Source organism: Neopelma chrysocephalum, unplaced genomic scaffold (genome assembly GCF_003984885.1).
Source record: "Neopelma chrysocephalum unplaced genomic scaffold, ASM398488v2 Primary Assembly neopelma1_43, whole genome shotgun sequence".
NCBI lineage: Eukaryota > Metazoa > Chordata > Aves > Passeriformes > Pipridae > Neopelma > Neopelma chrysocephalum.
The window spans coordinates 15,647,420-15,668,530 of record NW_020897702.1 but is presented as its reverse complement, the minus strand read 5'-3'; the positions used below and the strand labels follow the sequence as shown (position 1 = coordinate 15,668,530).

General features: G+C 39.4%; 1 protein-coding gene across 9 annotated transcripts in view; it reads left to right on the top strand.

The window, feature by feature from the left end:
- FAT3 (FAT atypical cadherin 3) overlaps positions 1-21,111 on the top strand; it is a 405,538-nt gene that overhangs the window by 253,034 nt on the left and 131,393 nt on the right. For all 9 annotated transcript variants that reach the window (XM_027677451.1, XM_027677453.1, XM_027677457.1 and 6 more), the window contains one exon: positions 18,302-18,363. In XM_027677451.1, coding sequence (XP_027533252.1) covers positions 18,302-18,363 — 62 coding nt within the window. The remainder of the gene's footprint in view (positions 1-18,301; positions 18,364-21,111) is intronic.

Here is a 21,111-nt window from a genome sequence, read left to right as displayed (position 1 = left end):
CTTGCAGACCCTTGTCCAAAGCCAACACTTTGCCTCCTCCCTTAGGAGGACAGGGAAAAAGTGAGCTGTCCGTGTGCTGAAGATGGTGTCGTGGTTGGCTGAGTATTGAGAAAAGCAAGAATATAGGTATATCTGCTTGCAACCCTGAACACACACTCATTCAAGAGCTAGATGGGGTCTAACTTGGCTCCTTAGCCCTTCCAGGTTGGACATATTTGACCAGTCAGGAAATTACAGTACTACAGAAACCAAACATGTATCAGCCAAGAAACTATTTCTGCAAGGAGGAGTTTGAATTGATGACATGGCACAAAGTTATATAGAATCATAGAATATTCTGAGTTGGAAGGGGACCCACAAGCATCATCGAAGTCCAACTCCTGGCCCTGCACAGGACACCCCCAAGAATCACATCATGTGCCTGAGGGCATTGTCCAATATATCACTATATAAAGTAGAGGAGAGACTGAATGGTTTTGTTGTGGGTTTGGTTTTGGGTTTTTTAATTAAAAAAATGCTATATATAAGTTTGCTTTTTTGGGAGATAAAAAATCAAAATTTAAAAGTCTTCTTTGTTCTTTTTGAGAACTGCAGTCTCAATGCCTTTTCTATAGCTCCCAGTTCTCTGGAATGGGCAACCCACTGAGACGGCATCCTCTGAGGAGTAAGTTATGTCCCATTGGGATTCTGGGATATGAGAGCTGTGGTAACTTGGAACTGCATCAAGGCATGAAGAGAGACTATTAGACAGCACAGTGGGATCCTCAAATTCAGATTCCTAATTTTAGAGAAAAAATGTGGAAATTTAAAACACTGTAATGAAAAGGTGTTGGGGTTTTTTTTAACAAAAAAACCCTCACAACTGTTGGAAAGCTGAGATTCAGTGAGAAAAGCACTTCATTTGATGCCAAATTTTGTCAAAACCACTTGGGAGTGAGGCTATCATTGGTGATGAGCAGTGTAGGAAGGTATGAATTAGCTTGATGCCAGGTGAGGTCTGGAAAACAGGCCATATAAGATTAAAATTAAATTAAAGTCACTGAAAGTAGGAACCTAAATACTTTAAATGATTTGTCCCCATCATTGTGTTGCAGGAACACGTATTAAAAGTAATGTTTTCTTTTTATCCCTCAAAATGGGAGAAAAGCACTCCAGAGATGCGCATGAAGGGCTAAATGAGAAGTCCTGGGGCACCTGAAGCATCCACAGGCCGTGCAGGAGAGATGTGTCTCTCTGGTGCTACAGCAGGGAGCCAGATGTACCCAAAGCTATAGATGTTTATGTGTATGAAACCGAGTTGAACATGTATTTATGAGCTCTGTACATCACATGCAGACAACTAAATTTAAGTGTCTTAGTCTCAAGATGAATCTCATCTGATGTTTTACGTTTAAAGAATTACTGATTTTTCAATTACAGATCTGTTGCCTGTAAAAGTAACCTGTATTTGTGTTCCCCTCTTCTACCCTAAGAAAAAGCCTAAAACAACTCCTTATGGAAACTGTGCAGATTTCCAGAAACCTGTTCAATGTATCTGTTAGTTCTTTTCCTCATTTTCCATGCTTATGTCATATCTATTTCAAACATGACATGCCCTTTGTTTATCCTAGTATTGCATGGCCCACTCGGACATTTGGGAAAATAGAGGATGGTTGGAAATGAGGAATGTGTGTGTGTAGTTGGTGTCTGTGCAGTTGCAGTATTTGTAGCCAGTGCTTCAGTCTTTCCTTGCTCATGCATGTCTCTATGTTTGACCATGAGCAAGTCACTAAGCTCCTCTGTGACTCTGTTTCCTGATTGTCCAGTGGCAGCATTCCTGCCTGTCTGTATTGGCAGCCCATTTTTTTTTTCGTGCACAAGGAATTTTTTGTAGTTTCCTATGAGATTGTTCTAGTATTATTCAGGAAAAAGAGATAAAGTGATGTGTATCCATTATCACATTGATAGGTTCAGCAGCCTTTTGGCAAATCTGGTTTCAGGGCAAGTGCAGTCTGGTTTTCTATGGTTTGGAGTGAAGTTTAACTCATGGAGGGTGCTTGTGGGAGATGGGGGTGGTTGTCTGGGATTGTTTTTCCTCCCTTTGTCAAATTGTGTACTGGACAGGGCAGGGCACTTTCTCCCAGGACAAGTTGACAAATACTCCATCTAAAGCAATGTTGATGTATATCCAAACCTCTGTCCCAGTGAGGCCAAGCACTTTGGCAGTTCCTTTTTGCAGTGAGGTTCTCCAGAGCTGACAGACAAGGCTCTGCTGAATGGGCCAGTACAGGGCCAGTGCTGATTAATGATGCAAACACAGCCCCGAGGAGCAATGCTTGAGCAAATAGGGGTGATGTCAGCCCTAGCAACAGATGGCAAAGCCCCTTTTCCCGTGCTCCATGGGCTGCTCAAGCACTCGGAGCTGGTGAATAAGGAACAATAAGGGTAGCACAGGGTTAACCACCACTTTTATCAGCGTTTTTGTGCTGGCTTAGCTCTTTCACAGCAAAATGTCAGTGGGTGAATTGATTTTTTTTTTTGGTTCGCTCTCCAGATGTAAGAGGAAAGTGGCCACAAGCAACTTCTAGCTCTTGGAACCGCCTGCTAAAAGGGGCACAATAAACATCCTTCCTGCAAATGTGAAAAAGCAGTTGAAGGTGGAGCTGTTTTTATAGAGGTTTCTGATGCTGTTGCAAATTGTTATGGGTCAGTTGCTATTTCTAACACAAACCTCAGCTGCTCAGGGTGGCTGGAAATGCCTGTGTTAATTATCATCAGGCTGAGGTCTTGTCTGTAGACACAAGTTGCATTGCTTTAACTACACTGGTATCATTAAAGCAGCACAAATACCCTGAAGTGAATGCAGTTACAGCGCTATAAATGAGCTTGTTTATCTCATAATCTGTGCTAGTATAAAGCACCTTTATACCGATATAATTGCACTCACTGGGGGTTATGCCAGTGTAAATGTTTTGGTATGAAAAATCAATAACTGGCATAGTTGAAGGCTGTCTGGGGTCTGGCAGGCTGAAAGTGTTGTGCTGCAGCAGCTTCCATACTGAATGCTCAGCTATTTTTGGTTTTAATCTATCATTCTTGTCTTGACCTAGGAATAAAAATTTAATGGAAAGTTGAATTTATGGCAGCAGCAGAAATAGGGGTCACAGGTGCTATCTCCCTCCTTGCACTCCAGTGGCTGGAGGATGAAGGAACCATCTGAGCCACGGGACAGGAGGGTCCCTTCCCATACAGAGACAGGGAAAGGGGCCAGCCAGCAGACCATAAGAGAGAAATATCAGTGATGGGAAACAGAGTGATGTAGCCTAAAATAAGAGGTGTAGAGATGCTTCACAGCTTTCTGAAGCTGCTCTAATTTATGCCATAAGGCCACACTGACAGCCTGAAATATAGGAGGATCTGCAGGGGTAAGAGACAATCCCATTTTGCCTCCCTCATCTGCCTGATGGGTTTTTTATCTTAGGACACAGAGGGTGGGACTCCCCTTATCAAACTGTAGGCATCTGCACCTGAGCTGGTTTTGTGAATTTCCTTCTGTAGTGACTGGAAAGAGACAGACACCTCTAAATGGCATTTTATCTCCTCTTAGCTTGGATAGCTAAAAAACCACATATAAATCATGCTTCAGAGGTGCCTCCATTGACAAGGATGTTTGTCAGCCAGGTAGGATCCAGGTGAGCACAGTGAGTCTTTCCTGTCCTAGTTAGCCAGGGTCTTATCATGGTCCGTGGCACCTGTGCTTTGACACAGGTTTTGGTGGTGTGGCTAGGGAAATATTACTGACTCTTGGAAAAATCCATGTCTTAATCCATGTATTTAGTCTCACTTCGTCCTCCTTCCCTTAACTGACAAAGGCCGCTGTAGCTCTCTGTGCATCCATGGTTTTGAACTACCATCACTGCTCTTTGAAGCAGCCACCAGGATTGCCCAGGTCCTCTGACAGTGCACTCAGCTCTGTCTGTTGCTGTTACCCTTTTGAAAATGGTGTTTTGTTGTTCATGGGATTAGATCTGTGCCTATCCTGACTCTGATGGAGCCCCATCCCAGCTGTCAAGCAGTCTCTGGTCTCTGCTCCCAGTTCCTGCACGTCTCTGTGATACCCCACACAGTGGCTCTTAGCTCAGTACAATGTGCTTTGGTAGATAATGGGCTGTTAAGAAGCTATGTGATAGTGATTTCCTCCATCTTAAAATGTTTTAAAAACCTAATCCATTTGTGTTTTATCTCTGGGTTGTTTCAATTTCACCAAGCATTACCTACAGCAGATATAACCTGACCAGTTTCTAGACTTAGGGCTCTGCTATTGCTCTAAAAACAATGCCGCAAATAGAAAGAATAATTTGGGTAAATGAGGAGGCCTAATTGATTCATCAAGGGTTATACAGCACTGAACACTTCAAAGCATCCTCACAGGATCCTGCTGTGAAATGCCACTCAGCCTCCAGCCACAAGAAGCCCAAGGAGAAAATGCTCTGCATGTTTTAAGGAGGTACTGAATCTTAGCCTTAAAAACCCAAAACCTCATTGTTTTTCCTGGCGTAGAGACTCTGTGTCAAATATGTGTACATTATTTTTGCCTACATTTACCCATTTTTTATCTCAAGAAGTACTCTCAATATTGTTCACATTCTTAAAACACAAACCTGAGGGACTGAAGAGTTTAAATGTGCTTCTCAGTGCACAGCACCAGTCTTCAACACATAGTTTTACGTTAATAGCTAAGATTCCCTATCTGTAAAATGGGAGAAATCTGTTTAACCCAAGGAGGAGTTAACCTCATACTACGCACAGGCTTTTGGTGCTGAATTCATTGACATTTATAGGGTACAATATAATGTTTGTATGCTAGATGTTGTTAAAGAACATGATGTTGAGGTTCTTAGATTTTCCTGGAGTTTATTTTTTTTAAATTATTTTTAAGTGTATGTTGAAAACTATAAAGTCACTGAGGAATTAAGTTTTATTCCTAACTTGATAAAACATATTGGAAACAATGGAAAACTTAGGTAACTTAGTGTTGTTTTGAGTCCCATGTTTGAGGCAGTTTTATTCCTTTCAGAACTGAATAAAAAAAAAAGTAACTGATCTGTAAATCAACCCTTTGATGAAGTAAAACTGCCAGAAACCAAAACTGATCTGGCTCAAATGATAGACACTTACTCTGGCTGACAACTTATACATTTAATTGGAAGCTACTGCTTTTGAAATGAATTGGACAGGGTGAAATAATCACAGTCTTAGATGTAGACAATGACAGAAGCCAGTATGTTCAGTTCTCTTTATTGAGGCTTGTAACACAAAAAAAGCTGCTGATCTTACTGGATTGCGATAGAAGATATTTGCCCTTCACTGAATAATGAGCTTGCAATCACATTTTGCTGAAACAGGTTCTTTGTACAAACGAAACTTAAATCAGAAGGAAGTTAAATCTCATTTTTTACTCTTCGATCAAAACCTTCATGCTTCAGCACCTCATACAGAGGAACATTAGGCTCACATTTCTGTAATCTTATTTGTTATTCAAGATTTGCTCCTGATAGCTTAAACTACTGGGGGAAAAAAACCAAAAACCAAAAAACAAAAAACCCCACAAATAAAAAAAACACACCACACTCATACAGCCTTAAAAATGGAAAATCGATTCATTTTCACCACTTTGCAAAGCCTTTCATTATAAAAGGGGAGCAAAGCAAGTAGAAAAGAACTGCATGCACCTAAAGTCACCAGATCTTTTCACTTGTTCCCAGGGCTCGGACAACAATGCCGCTATGAAAATAGCTCTGAGGAGGAAGAGCATGCTGGGTAATGAGATGCAAATGAGCACACCAAGCATCCTACTCTGCCTCAGAGCCTTTGTATCCAGTAGCACAATAACAACCAGCTTTTGAGTCATGATAGCTTACCACAGAATAGGTTTCACAATGGGCATGTTTATTATCCTCATGGTTCTCCTCAGCTTGTGGTCAGCAGGATAGTTAAACATGGCATCCATTTTAGTGAGAAGTTGCCTAGATTAAAACTAGCTGAAATAAGAGTGTCACAATTAAGTGTAACAAAACTCAGTGTGGGACCTTGTGAAGGGAGAAGGGCATTTTATGTTATTTAACTTGATCCACAAGTATGTTTTTCTTACATCCTCTGCACACCAAGGCATACCTGTTCAGGTGCTTTGGCCAAGATGACTCTTGTGGTAAACTGAAGATCTCAATGCGTCTCTTGGGTTCTTCTTGACTGACAAGGAACTGAGTTTTGAACAGGTCTTTTAAAACATTTAGGAATTAACAGTTACCTTTACATCTCAGTTTTGCTTACTTTGGCTTCTATAACTCATTGCTGATTTCCTTTATCTCATCTTGGATATCTGTAAGGCCATCATCTGTTTTTCTCTTAGCATGATAGTATAGGTGATGTACTGGAATCTTGTTGCCCTCCTCCTGTTACCAAACCACAGGTCTTCTGCTGACAGGTTGATGCTGAGAGAGCCCTGTGCCCAGATGTAAACAGCATGTTCCTCAGTCTTCTCATTGGTTTAGCACTATAGATCATTCTTGCAAACCTGACTGTTGTTTCTTTTGATGCTTTCACACATATACGTTTCCATTCCTGTTTCATCCATAGTCATCCTAATATTTCTGATAGGGACCTGGACAAAAGGGAGGTAGCTAAGGAGACTTGATTTACTCAGTTGGAAAAACCAAGGAAGGAATAGAGGAATAGCTTTGATTGCTCCTTGGGTACACGATTCTACCATGCAGGTCTGAGAGGACCTCAGAGACCCATTTATGTGAGCAGGGGAGAAGCACAGGTGAGACCTGGATCAAGTCACACACATGCCCCTTTCAGGTAGTTCAGCATTGTTATCTGGGGCCTTCAGAGGAAGTGGAATATGAGGACTTGTGCGCTAACCAACTGTCAATGAGAATTTAGAAAGTATAATGGCAAAGTGGTGTATGAGTAGTATTGGAGCAAAACAGCAGTGCTGAGCTTCAGGCAGGAGAAAGTAAAAATCAAATTGCGGTTATCCCTACAGCTGCAGTACTTCATCAGCTGCTTGTCACTGCCTCTGGATGCATGTTCTGTTCCAAAAGTAGTCCTTGCAGTAGCACCACTCCATCTTCATTCATTTAGTGATGGCTTCTCTGTCATCAGCCCCATTGGTAGCAAAGGCTTGCTTAGCATCCCTGCTTTCAGTCTCCTCTTCTCTGCTGGGATTGATACCCATTCACATCCTCCCCCAGTGCACATCTCCTTATTCCTCTGTCCCCTCTATACTCTCATTCCAGCCTCATTCTTTTCAGTCAGTTATAAAAAGATCAGTGTCGTGGTTTAACAGCAGCCAGCAGAAATGGTACATGGGGTGCTGCTGAGACCCTTGACTGAGCAACTGAACATGGGGTCTGCTTGCCCTTCCTGTGCTCCATGTGCCTGCATATGCAGAAAGGGCTCACTCTGTGGATCCCACCTCTCCCTTTGTTTCAAAGCAAGAGAGAACTCTTTGCAAATAACTAATTCCACTTCTCTTCCTCAGCCAAAGATTCACTGGTACCCAGGACCCACTGACAGCTGTTTGACAGTGCTGGGGCACTGCATTAGCTTTGCAGAGAAAAGCAGCTGCTGCTCCTGTTCTAGTTTTGCTGTGTATTTTTGCTATTTTTTATGTTCTAAGCCACTGAAGTGAGGCTCACAGCTAATACAGTATTTTACCCAATGATAAAAGTTTATAAATCCCTCCACAAAGAAGCAAAACAGAGGCAGATTTTAGAAAATGCTTAGTGCTGTTATAGTTGAGCTTTATGATATTGTTAGTTAATAATATCTTACTCTTAACAGAAGTCATTTTTTCCCTTATAGATCACAAGGCACTTTACAAAGAATGATACCCATTATCCCAGTTTTATGGGAAGGGAAACTGAAGCACAGAGACATAAAATGTCCCATGTGAGGTTACAGACCAAGACAGAGGGTGAGCTGGAAACCAAACAGAGGTGTTTCTTAGGCAGGAGACCACCTTGAGAAGGGCAGCGGATCTTGACAGTGCTCTGAGTTGCATATCATGAAACAGGACCATATATCTTTTCTATGAGGCTTCTTTCCACGGCTCTGTGTTCTGCCTCCAGATCAGGAAGGTCACCTCATCAATGAATCATTTTTTTATTAGAGATGAACATGAGATTGACTTGATCTGCCAAATCTGCAGGTAGCACAAGGCACTGCTCTCCCAGCGCTGTGGCTTTACTGAGCTGAAGACAATTGCTGGTCATGAGGGATCAGCACCTTTTTTTTTTAACGCATTTGAGAGAAAAACTGGTGTTGTTTTTCTATTGTCAAGAACTGTGCTTGGTTGAGGGGAAAAATGCAAAATCACTTCTCTTTAAAAGGTAATGAGGGTGTCTAGATTAGAGGGGAAAACTGACAGCTGCGCCCTGCGCATCCTCTGCACCTCCTCCACCATTGAGAAGAGAAAATACCAGGACTTCATTGTGCTGTGACCTATACATATGTTATACAAAAGCGCACATTGGAGACTTTTTTATTATTCTTTTTTCCTTCCTTTGTCATAATATGCTAGAGAAAAATATCAAATAATAATTCATGATGTATCCAGGCCCAAGGTGCAGAATATTTGCATAGCCCCTTTCCTCTGGAAGTGGCACCACCTACCCTGCCATGGATATTATGTAAGTCTTCACTTCTGCAAACAGTGACATTAATTAGCATAAGTTATAACTAGAGTCTAGTTAGGCTCAGTCGTCACTTTTGCAGAATTATGAGGCCTTTGTGCACAAAAAAATTAAAGAAAATTGTATAATGATTATGTGTGCTGGTTATTAAGCTAGCCATCGGTTAGAAGTATTTATAGCTATTCCTGCCAGTAATAATGATATGCTAATTATAACCCAAATAGAATTCTGTAATTTCTCCCTGAAAATGAAAGCAATAGAGGGGGATGTTAAAATCTGTGCTGAGGCATCGTATTAGCAATTGGGTTTTTAGGCAACACTGTTCTTCTTAAGGGAAGAAAACAAAAGAAGATATGAATGCTACTTCTTTTGTATTTGTTTGAGCCTAAATAAAGGATTTGGACTTGAAAACGTTCTTATGCTACAAACCATGAACTCCTGTGTGAAGTGTTTTAGAAGAGCTAAGCCCCTGTGTGACAGTCCCTCAAGGGCATTTGCTCAGTTGTTCCAGAGCATCACAACCCTAAGAGAGACTCAGACGACAATGACAATGCGGAAAAATTGCTCATCAACTGTGCTAGAGGAGCCAGTGCAGCTTGGGCACGTTGAATATTATCCGTCCTTTCATTTAAATAATGCAGTAGTGTTCATTTAAATAATGCAGACTCTGTCTGCAATCTTAAGGGCAGGTCATGAGTGATCCCTCAGGGTCATAAAATGATCATTTTAGAGTAAGGCTTTCTGGGGTTGCAGTTTGAGTTTCATCCCACTTGAGTTCAGGCACTTCACTGAGATGCCTGAAGGTATTTGCAGTCCAAAGTGACCACAGTCAAGTGGTGACTGTGGTTTGATACAGAAACCTTTGCAGACCTCGTCCTGCTGTCCACAGCTAGTTTAGATTTGGCTTCTTCCTGACCAAACCCAGCTCACTGCCATCATTCCTTCATCAAGTAAGAATAACTATGATAGTTTCCCTTTCAGAAATGTGAAAGAACTGGCACCTTAAATACAACTCCTGACACAAGTAACTATTGAGGGTTTGAGCCATGCATTTGGGAGATAACAAATAAAATGTCAGTGGTAAAGAGCAGGAAGACAGGGTAAAAAAATAAGCCTTTTAGTCACAGAACTATTTGTCTGACCTCTGTCAACTGCAAGGCTTTCAAACATATTTTGAAGGACAATATAATTAAAACATGAAAATAAGTAGAAAACCAGATAAAAGTGCTCATGGGTTTACCAGAAGTAAATCTTATCAGCCTGTCTTGATGTCACTAATAAGATAAATGATGTTCCAAGAAATACTCTGTGTGTCATCTACGTGGACTTCAGTAATGCATTTGATACGGTTGCACTGCAGAATTTATGAGGTACGAGGACATGGAGATTAATAGTCAAATTGATATGTGCGTATGGGTCTGACAAAAGAGGAAATAAAAAATTATGAGTCTTGAATAAGGAATTTGCATGCTGAAGGGCATACATTAACAGATTATCTCAAGTATTGGCTAGGCAAATGATTTGTTTGGTGGTTTCTTCAATTATGCTGGCTTCAAAAGAGGGAGTTTGCTCTCATCCAGAGTTAGCAGGCATCGTCCAAACTGGAGAGTTTAGGGAAAGGGGTGGGGGTGGGGGGGAAGAAAGGATCTCTGAGAGTTTGAAGAGTAGAAATTAATTAATCAAGTAAACAAAATGGTGTATTTGAGGACTAATACAAGATCTCTGCTCCCTGCCAGGTGCATCCACAGGAATCAGTAGTTAGGCTGCTTTAGCAGGGCTGTGTAGAGGTTATTGGAGCACAGTGTTCTCCATCCATCAGGCTTAGGAGGGATGAGGGTTGGAACTGCAGTGCAAGAAGGGTAATGGCAAATACACTAGGTGAGAGGAAGCGAATAGAACTTGGCTTGTTTAGTTGACCAAAATGAAGGTGCAAATTTTTCATAAATGCAGTCTGTCTGGAAACCGGGGCATTCAACATTCACGTTCTCAAACAAGCTTCCAGGAGGAATATGCGGCACAGAAAACCTGTCCACTTCACAAATGGGGAAGAATATTTAGAAGAGCAGTGGCTTTTCCTGCAGTTCCTGAGGACTGCTCTGGATAAGTTTTGAAGAATGAAAGGGAGTCCCTCTGAGTCCCCTGTTCTACAGGCTGAACAGACTGGCACACCATATTGTCACTTTAAATATATGCTAGGAACAAAAAAAGCCAGAATCTGCCTTTAAAGGAAAACATAATCCAAAAATCTTCATTGAAGTGAATGTTTGCTGTGCATTTTGTTCAGACTTTTGGTATTTTCAGCAATAAGCTGATGGAACTCTTAAAGAGAGACAGAAGGGACAACCAAAGAGGAATAAAAAGGTTTTGCTTCAGCTTCTCCTTTATTTTTTTTCAGACATAACCATGCATTAGAAAACGTAACTGTTTTTTAAAAGCAATCATTTTTTATATCTAGCTTGTTTCAAAGAGGTTGTTTCACTCTCATTGTCACCTCAGGAAAAACAATAAAGCAGCAGTCCTCCACATAATTGCACAGGCTCGCCTGGTGGGTTCTCTTTCTTGCTCAATGAAGTATCATTCATTTAGATCAGAATACAGTCTTTCTAAATTAGAGGTTTACATGTGTAATTATATAAAATGATATGTTTGTTTACATCTCCAAGTAAAATGTACGTCGTTTTCTATAATTTATCTTTGAAATTCAATTTTGCTTTGTCGATCCCTAATTTATTGCAGGAGATAAATGTGCTGTTAGAGTGTTTACAATGCCTCTCACTGCCTGTGGGTTATAGAATTACCCTGGTTATTGCTATTCATTTTGACACTTCTATGGTTAGGAATATGCGATAGTTTTACGTTCCTGAATATATGGTGAAATCCTAATGCTATTTATTGTGGCTGCACTTTTGTTTTTATCCATCTAAACTCTTAAGTTTACTTTCAAAGAGTAGTGGGACAGTTGACAACTGATGGCTATATTTCTCAGCAGCTGCGTACTCTCTTCTGTGTTCAGTATATGCGTGGAGGGGCTGTGTTCATACCTTTGTGTGTACAGTTAATAAATATTTGACATTTCCGATAAACTCATCAGTAAACCCATAAACTCCCATATGAATTTCTGCCAATTCGGCCTTGGGGCTCTGGTGAATGAGCAGTGTGTATATCCATGGAACATTTTTGTAAAAACCATGTTTGTTTTACTTATTCCTTTTGTCTGCTTAACTGATTGGGTTAAAAGGCCTGTATTTTCAGCAAACAATCCCAAGGCATTTTTTTCCCATGCAGAGCTTTCAAGGGTAACTCTACAGAATGTTTCCTTTGATATCTTCTTGTGGTTTTCTTTCTGTATCCTTGTTCCTTACAGTAATTGAGAAGGCAGATTGGGAAGTGCATCTGCTCTGAGCTGTGACAGTAGTCTCAGTGTTGCAGGATGCTCAGAGCCTCTCACAGGGCACAAGAACTCTGCAGAGAAAGGTCTCTAATTTTATATTCTTGTTTCCATTTCAAAATTGTTCTCTTTGAAGGTAAGGTTCAATATTTTAATAAGAACAAAGTTTCTCTCAGCACTTAGGACTAGAAAGCTTTGAGACGAGACTTTGGCTAATCTGTCCAGACTACTTCTGTGTGGGTGTCACGGGACATATATGTCCTTGTGCTGCCTGGCAGTCCTGGGCAAACATCTGAAATCCACTGCGAGTGGAAAGGGTGTAAATCATTTACTGCTATGATTTGGAGCCAGGCAGTATGTTCTGAGGTTATGTTTGAACCCTGGATAATAACCTGACATCCCTAGTCATACTTCCAACCCATCTCACACTGGTACTTTCTTAATGAAATGTTTTTTATGAATATGCAGAGCAATTAAAAAAGTATAATGGACAGTAAAACATGCAGTAAATTGTATTCCTCTTAATCTTTTGTCAGGGAAGGGGAAGACGTTACTTTCTTTCTCACCTTCCTATCTCTATGAAGACATTCAGCTTTCATCTTAAAACAGAGAAATTTATTTGGCTTCTTTTACTTTAGCCTGCTTGTTACGTGTCTTATACTCTTTTCATATTTCACTTAAACAAAGTTTAAGAATAAGAAATCAAATAAAAGAGTTCTTCAGAATTTTTTTTTTAATTATTCTTTATACTATAAAATTTGCAACACTTCCAGAGATAGCAGTAAAATATGCTGTGTCTCCATACCAGATTCTGTTATCTTTTAAGCAGTACTTCAGGAAACAGCTCAGGTAAGGTTATCCATCCACAGGTTGAATGAAAATAATTTAATTTCATAAGGAGAAGGCTATTGAACTCTCCTTGGCTTCACAGCCATATTAGGGAAATTCAATCTGTGTTAGAAAATAGCCTGTGGCAAACTAATTTGTGGTCCCTAAGTGCCATAGTATTGAAAAGTATGTGAATTTCTTCTAAGTCAAGGGTCAGTTTAGTTACTATCAAACCTACAGCCATAAGCTATTCTGGATGTGTAGAGAATAAGCATCAGAATAAGCAAACCCACAGCAGCGTTTCCCTCTGTGTACTGCTGTTGAAGCTATCCAGTGCTTCAAGATTTCCTCTGCCATAGGCTTTGCATTTAACAGCTCTTGATGAATTTTTCTTCTGTGGCTAAGTCCATGAATTGTTTCCAACAAAAATTCTTCAAATAATGCATATATATTGAAAGAATGAATATCAGTAAATAATAGAGCTAAATATACCTCTGTAAATATGTGCATTTTAAGATAATTTTTAATATTCAACTTACTGGGTAGACATAAAACATCACAGACGTAAGTATACATTGTCAAATATTTGACTGTATATGCAGTATATAAGTATGTATTTGTATAGCATGGTCTATCTACTTCAGCACACAGAGGTTTTATTTCTGTGAGCACCCTTCTGTGAAACAAGAGAGCTAACTGAAGGCAGAGCATGGATTATTCAGTTGGAAAATCCTAATTGTCAGTTGACTACTCTAATTCAAGCATTTAAGGCAGTTAGTTGGCAGGTTTGCATTTGCCACCCCCCTTTCTGACTGCAAGAACAGAGGTAGTGAATGCCTTGAGTTTTCCAAATCAGAAAACATTGAGAAAACAAAGAAATGCTTAATTTTTCTGGCATATAAATTAAGAGTTATGTGCATAATCTACTCTGAATGACTAGTTGATATTTTATGAAATTTTTAAAACAGTGGTGTCCAATAAATATGTGATCCTCAGATGACAATTTGGGCTATCATAGTTTTCGTGCTATCTCCTCCATCTTTGGCTGTCATCTTCACTTTGATCATCATCAAATTCTAAAAAAAAAATTAAAAAAATATAAAGCATTAGTCATACTGTTGAATTCGTAACTATTGCTGATTTTATGTCATGATCAATGATGTATACAGATATACATGTGCATTCATCCACACACATACCTGGCATTACTTCTAAGACATCAGATCTATCACCAAGTTACTGCTTGCTAGTAAGTTACATTTCGTCTTTTGCACTCTAGTATCTGCATGCTTTACTAATTGCAAATGCAAAGTAATTCAAGTGGATTTTGACCCGTTTCACTGAACTTTTCCCTTCTTTAGCACATCTCAATGTGCTAAAACCATTATCCCAAGCATCAGTGCTAAGTGTTGCTCAAATGTCTTGATCACACATCTGAGACCTGATGACTGGTCATTTGTTTCCAAGATGATGCATTGGCTGAAGATTGTATAGGCTGATGTATTGGCTAAAATGTCAGGATTTCTTTGTGTTGATCCTGTTCTTTCTTTTGTGTCACTGTGGCTACAACTAAGCACTAAGGCAGGTCTGCCTTTTTGCCCACCCTACATCTCTGGTTCTCCCACCTAGATTATAAAGTGATGGGATGAAGAATATTGCCATTTCTTCTCCATCTACATGCTGAATTTCCTTTCACAGGGGAATAATGCGGGAGACGATGATCTTAATGCAGTGTACAGTGAGGAAGGATGGAGGTAGGATGTTCCACTGTTGGTGTCATCTGGGACTTGTGACCATGTCCTGCAGTATAATGGGACATGTTGTGAGAGGTGAGATTGTTCACCTTCCAGCATTTCTGAACTCTCTAAGAGAAGGGGAACAATAATTATTCATTTATTAAGATGGGGAAAATATTCCAACAGCAAAAGTGGCAGGTACCATAGAAAAGCAAGATATATAAGAATATATAGTTACCTGCAAGCTGAAATATTGGGTCAAGCAATGTTTTGAAGTTTCACAAAACATTTCATTTATACGGTCTGAAGAACAGATGTGCTAGAATGCAGAGAGAGATGTTTTAACTCAGAAAGTCAAAGAAAAGTATGAAATTCTGACCAGAATGACATAACCTTGCTTGGGAGCTGATGGTTTCAGTGTAAATAGCTTTTCTGTCGAATACAGTTTTCCTCTTCACTTTCATGGATGTTCTCAAAGATAACAGTTATAAATATCTCCATGATGGACCATGATGTTTTCCTGGAAATTTGAGATAAACCATTTGATAGGTGTGCAACTTTTGAAGCTTGTTAGAGTTTTTGACTATTTTTTGATAAATGTATGCTACATTTCCCAGCTGGCTTTGGGCAGTTGTCCAGATGACTGTGTCTATAAGGTCTATGGCACATATTGAAGATGGGAAAAAAAGGAAGGGTCATTTTTTATCATTGTCCCCTTGTGATTTTCTGTCATAACCAGGAGTGCAGCCTAACATAATTTCTGTGAGTTTATTTTTCTCTGTGAGTTATTTTCTTTAGATAATGCCTTTATAACAGAGTATGACAATTTAATGCAGCTAGATAAGAACTAAAACTGAGATATGGTCTCTTGTGCAAAGTCAAGTTTCTCTCAGTTGCCCCAGTATCTTGAAAATAAAGTTCTACATCCTGCTAAATATTGCTGTTATTATGTATCTGTGGCATGGAGTACTGAGTACAGGAGGGAGGTACACAGCAAGGTTTTCATAAAACCCAGGAAATTAATTTCTTTGAGATTTGACTGGTAAAGCTGTGGGTAGTCTTAGACAGAACTGGCGTATTTTTTTTTCAGTTTTGATGATTGCTTTTCAGAATTTCTTGAAATACAGTTTTGTAATCTGAAAGGACCAGATTCATATCCATACCAATACATGACCATAACTAAATAAATATTAATATCAAGTAATTGACACCTGATTTTGTGTGTAGTCATATTTTAAACAGTAGCATTGTACAGCGTGATCTATCCATGACTTCAGGAATGTATGTGAAAGGGAGCAGCCAGGATACTGCAATGAGGCCATCATGAGTGTTGGATGGGACAGTTCCTCAGAGAACAGGAATATACATATGAGCAATTATTTCTATATATTACTTTAACATCCTAATGAAACTGCCCATAATGGGCAGTTTTATGTGGAGCTGTCTTTAAGGCAAAAACAATCAGTTGTGCTGGTTCATGATCACCAAACTTCACAATCAGGTCTGCACTGATGGTGATGGCTTGCTACCTGCCCTTTAAGATCAGCTATTAAGTCCAACTGCTAAATCTTCTAAGATTTGTCTAAAATATAGGCAATTCTGTCGTGGAGATTTGTTATACACTTCTTTTAGAAGGAAATTCAGGTATGAAGGCACCCTGACTATTATTGCAGTCAAAAAGACTTTACATTGAAAAAAGGAAAACAAAAAATCCCTTAGTAATAACAGTAGTTTTGCAAGGGGGTAGATGTACTAGTAACAGTTTTAGTTTTACCAGTGAAAGACAAGTACTATTTATTTTGGCAGTTTTCATATTCAGTTTCAGATGTTAGCTCTTGCTCTTCAAAAGGAATGTGAATTCATCTGCCTGATGAAGATGATGAGGACAGAGACCTTCTATAATTTACAGCTAGACATTTCTTGTTTAAGAAGTAGGTAGAGTTCACGGTGACACATTAGAAAGGAAGGAAGTAGAACATTATATAAAAATTACAATATTCCTAACTGTGATTAGGCTGTGCTTGATAAATATCCATAGTGCCTGTGCATGTGATGAATAGGGATATTTCAAATCTGAAATTTTACTTTATCAATTTATTGGGGCTGAACTTCCTTCATAACTAGGATTTTCTTGCCTGCATCTTTGCTTTCTTTTTAGACATGGAGGAATCTTGTGTGAATGACACAAATTTATCATCCGTGCTGTCATGTCTGTTTAAACTCCTGCAGTGAGTAGATGTCTCCCATATAGTGTAACTGTTTTGAATACTTACAATTGCTTGATGCAGGCAATACCAGTTGTTTTGTTTTTTCAGCTTTTTGCCAGCACCAGGTTCTTCCATGTAATTTTAGTGATGCACTGTGATTTCTGTGACCTCCTGTTGGGTGTCACTTCTGTGGTCTAATAGATCTTGTAACGAGTCTAAAATATTGGCAGCAGAGTGCACTTCCCTATGTTCATTTCATCCCATTACTTCAAGTAATATTTCTCCCCTTCTCACCAAAATAGGTAAAGTGATTCCTCCAGGGAGAAGCTGATAGTGTATGAGCAGTTGCAGCTGTAGAAGCCTTCTGGGACTAGAAATGCTATGTAGATGTAAGATGCTGTTGATGGGTTTTTAAAGAATTCAAGGTCATCATGGATTTATGTTTAGATGCTTGGCTAGTCTGATTAAATAAATAAATACAATAGGTAATCCAGGGAGAATTTATTTTCTTGTTTCCCTTGATAATCTTAGAGACGAATTCTGGAGAACAATTTGGTCCACTGGCATTGTCTCTAAAATCAGCTTGATCTCAAGGAAAAGTTGATACCTTTGTTTGTTGGAATCTATCACAAAACAAGCACATGATGCATTTTCCTATCCAAAGAAATGTTTTGTATGAGGGAAAAACTGAAATTTGCCCCTTAAATCTCTAGTAAGAACAAAATAAAAACCTAAGTTATGTTCATAGGAGATATGTGTCATTTTTCTTGAGGGAACCTTGGAAGTGTTTCAGTTTCTTTTCTTGGTAGAAATCTCACAAGAGTTTAATCATTTGTGAAAGTACATTGCTTAAAAAAAGATATCTTGATCATCCTCATGTAAAAAGGTACTTTATTTTAAAGACTCAATTTGAGCATGAAACAAATTGATGAAATTGTAGTACGAACCCTTTAATGCATTATAATGATTACATTTGGAAATCATTATGTATACAAGTAGTTATTACAGAAATAACCTTCTTTGTCAAGTATTCTTGGCATGGAAGTAATCAGCATCCTATCATCCTAATTGTTTGAGAACTCTGAAATCTTTAATGAGGTTTTTTTACAGAAAGATTTCAGTCAAATGCAAATGATTCATTAAAACTCTTAATCATAAGACAAACAGTTATTCTTTAGTAAATTTTTTTATTCACTGTAATAAACGTAGCATGTTAACCATAGATACACAGTTAACCATTTTTCAGTAACTTTTCTCACAGTATTTTTCATTAAAAGTCATTGTTAGACATACTGGTTGGACTGAGAATCAAATGCTTGAAAGATGTCAAGAAATCTGTGTCTGATATAGGTTCAAATAGATTTTTTTCCTTTGAGTATTTTAAAAATAAATTTCTCTTCGGGTTGATAGAGATAAATGTTTTTCAGTGGGTATTGACAATCAAATATCATCCTTTTTTCACAGGTCTGATTACAACAACATCAAGAAAATTGGACCGGGAACAGCAAGCAGAACATTTTTTGGAGGTAAGATTAAGTGGAAAATATATGCTAAATATTTAACTGATTTCTGTAGTTAAAAATCACTTCTTCCTGTTCCAGGAGAGTGGTATTCTCCCTTCTCTTCATTTATAACAGACTCACATAAAGCTGAGAATCACCTGATTATACAGAAGAAATAGAACATTTTGCAATTCACAAGCACAGGAAAAAAAATGGATATGCACACTTGTTTTCCACCTGTATCTACTTCAGTTAAGTCTTTTATTATAGCCCTAAATTTTGTTTTTTACAGAATGTCCAGAGCAAAATATTTTTTTTTAAAAATAGGTCAAATGACCCCAACCCTGTCAGGACTTTTAGTCTCTCAAGTAAACGTGCCTAAAGTTTTGCATCTTGAATCTAACATATCAAACTAATCATTTGGATGAAAGCAAACTGTGACCTTCCTCACATTTGCTGCATCATCAGAATCAGTGAATTTTTTTAGCTTTCATGTGTTGGGACTGTTAACAACAATTTTCAAATTAAAAATTGCCTTCTAAAAGGAGTGTCAGCCATTCTCTTGGCCCTTGTGATGAATGTTTCTCTTTATAAGTAGCTCACAAATGTTGGATATGGAGTGATATACTTGTAAACTACTGGTTTTACCACATGTGTTTTCTTTCACATTGCTGTACACCATGCTGTGTTTTTTTCCTTTGGGTAAAAGATCCTTGACTCTGTCCTCTTGTCTATTTGTGAAATGAGGAATTCTTGATTCCTTTCGGTACAAGTAAAAAAAGCCATGTTGTCCCACATAATCAATCATCCCTATGATGATTTTAGAAAATTCTCTTCAAATCCATACAAGCTAAAAAACATCTGGACAAAATAGTTCCCAGTGGAATCATTATCTGGCAGCAAAATGTAGAAAAATCTACATTTGCATATTCCATATTTATTTTCCTTTGCTAGAAATACCAAATTGTTTTGGTTAGTGCAGAACACAGGAGAGAAGGGTTAATTATCACTGTACAAGTTTGGGTTGTGTTTTTTTTTCTTGATAATTCACTGTAGATTCTTACAGTGCCATAAATAAATGGAGGGAAATAAAAGGATTTTTCCCTTTTTAGGATTAATTACGTTGGAAAGTTAGTAAAGTAATCATGTGTTCCAATAGCTTCAAGCTTTCCAGTTTATAATGTCAGAATAGATCACAAATGGAGTGAAAGGGGCATTGATTTTGAAATGTATCTATTGATGAGAATCTTAGGTCTGGAAGTCTCTTTCGCTCGGCAGAGCATCCTAGTGGATGACAAGTTAGCCACGAGCCAGCAGTGTGCCAGTGTTGCCAAGAAGGCCAGTGGTGTCCTGAGACGCCTTAAGAAAGTGTGTGGCCAGCATGGCACAGGAAGTGATCCTTCCCCTCTACTCTGCCCTGCTGAGGCTGCATCTGGAGTGTTGTGTCCGGTTCTGGGCTCCCCAGTTCAAGAAAGGTGAGGAACTATTGGAGAGGGTCCCGTGGAGGGCTGCAAAGATGATGAGGGGACTGGAGCACCTCTCTTACAAGGAAAGCCTGAGGGATCTGGGCCTGTTTAGCCTCAGGAAGAGAAAACGGAGAGAGAATCTTATCAATGCTTATAAATATCTTAAGGGATGGTGTCAAAAGGATGTGACCAGACTCTCTTCAGTGGTGCCCAGTGACAGGACCAGGGTCAACATGCACAAACACAGGAAGTTCCATTTGAATACAAGGAAAAACTTCTTTTCTGTGAGAGCGACAGAGCACTAGAACAGGCTGCCCAGAGAGGTTGTGGAGTCTCTCTGGAGATATTCAAAACCTGCCTGGATGCAATCCTATGCAGCCTGCTGTAGGTGAAGCTGCTTTAGCAGGGAGGTTGGACTAGATGAGCTCCAGAGGTCCCTTCCAACACCAGCCATTCTGTGATTCTGTGACTTACGCATTTGCCTCAGAGACCTCAGCGAAACATGCCAAATTCACATTTTCCAGGGGATTCCCCTACAGATAGGAAAGTGCTACTATTAATAGCAAAAAGAAAAAAATAATTATTTATAGGAATTCGGCTTTAGTCATTAATATGAGTTAATGTATTCCTTCTCCTGAATTTTATCTGCTTTGCAAAAATAACTATCTGCAAAATTTTGAGGACTGAAGATGTAATAAAGGGAAATTTGTGTGTCATAGGCCGCTCTGAGGCTTGTGAATGGCGAGTAAAGTGGAGGGCAGGCTATGTAGACGAGAAACACCTGAGCAGAGTGTCCTGCAGAAGTGGGGAAAACACATTGTAAAACCCACCTTGGAACAGTGTTCAGGAAGGGGAAACAGACGCTGGTAGAGAGACAGCCCCGGTGGCCAAATTGACCCTTTGACCAATTGAGCTTGTGATGAAACACTGACCTTCACTGCTTCCTTGGGGGGAGCAGTTCCTGCTGCACATAGGCACATGAGCTGGGGTCCAGAGCCAGGCTGGTCAAGCTGTGCTTGTTCTCATGGCAAACTGAGAAACGTTTTCTAAAATGCCTGTCTGTCTCTGTGTAATTAACCCCCTGGGGAGGCCTTAATTGCCCGACAACCGTGGTCTCCCAGTAGTACAATGTTTCCCTTCCAGCTTCATTTCATACCCCTCTTCCAGGAGTTTGTCTGATGTAAAAGAGAGCAAACTTGGCTCCCTTTGAAAAGTTCTGATTAGTGCTTGATCTAGCAACCCTTGCTCCCCTTTGCCCAGTGTGTGTGTGTGTGTGTGTGTGTGTGTGTGTGTGTGTGTGTGTGTG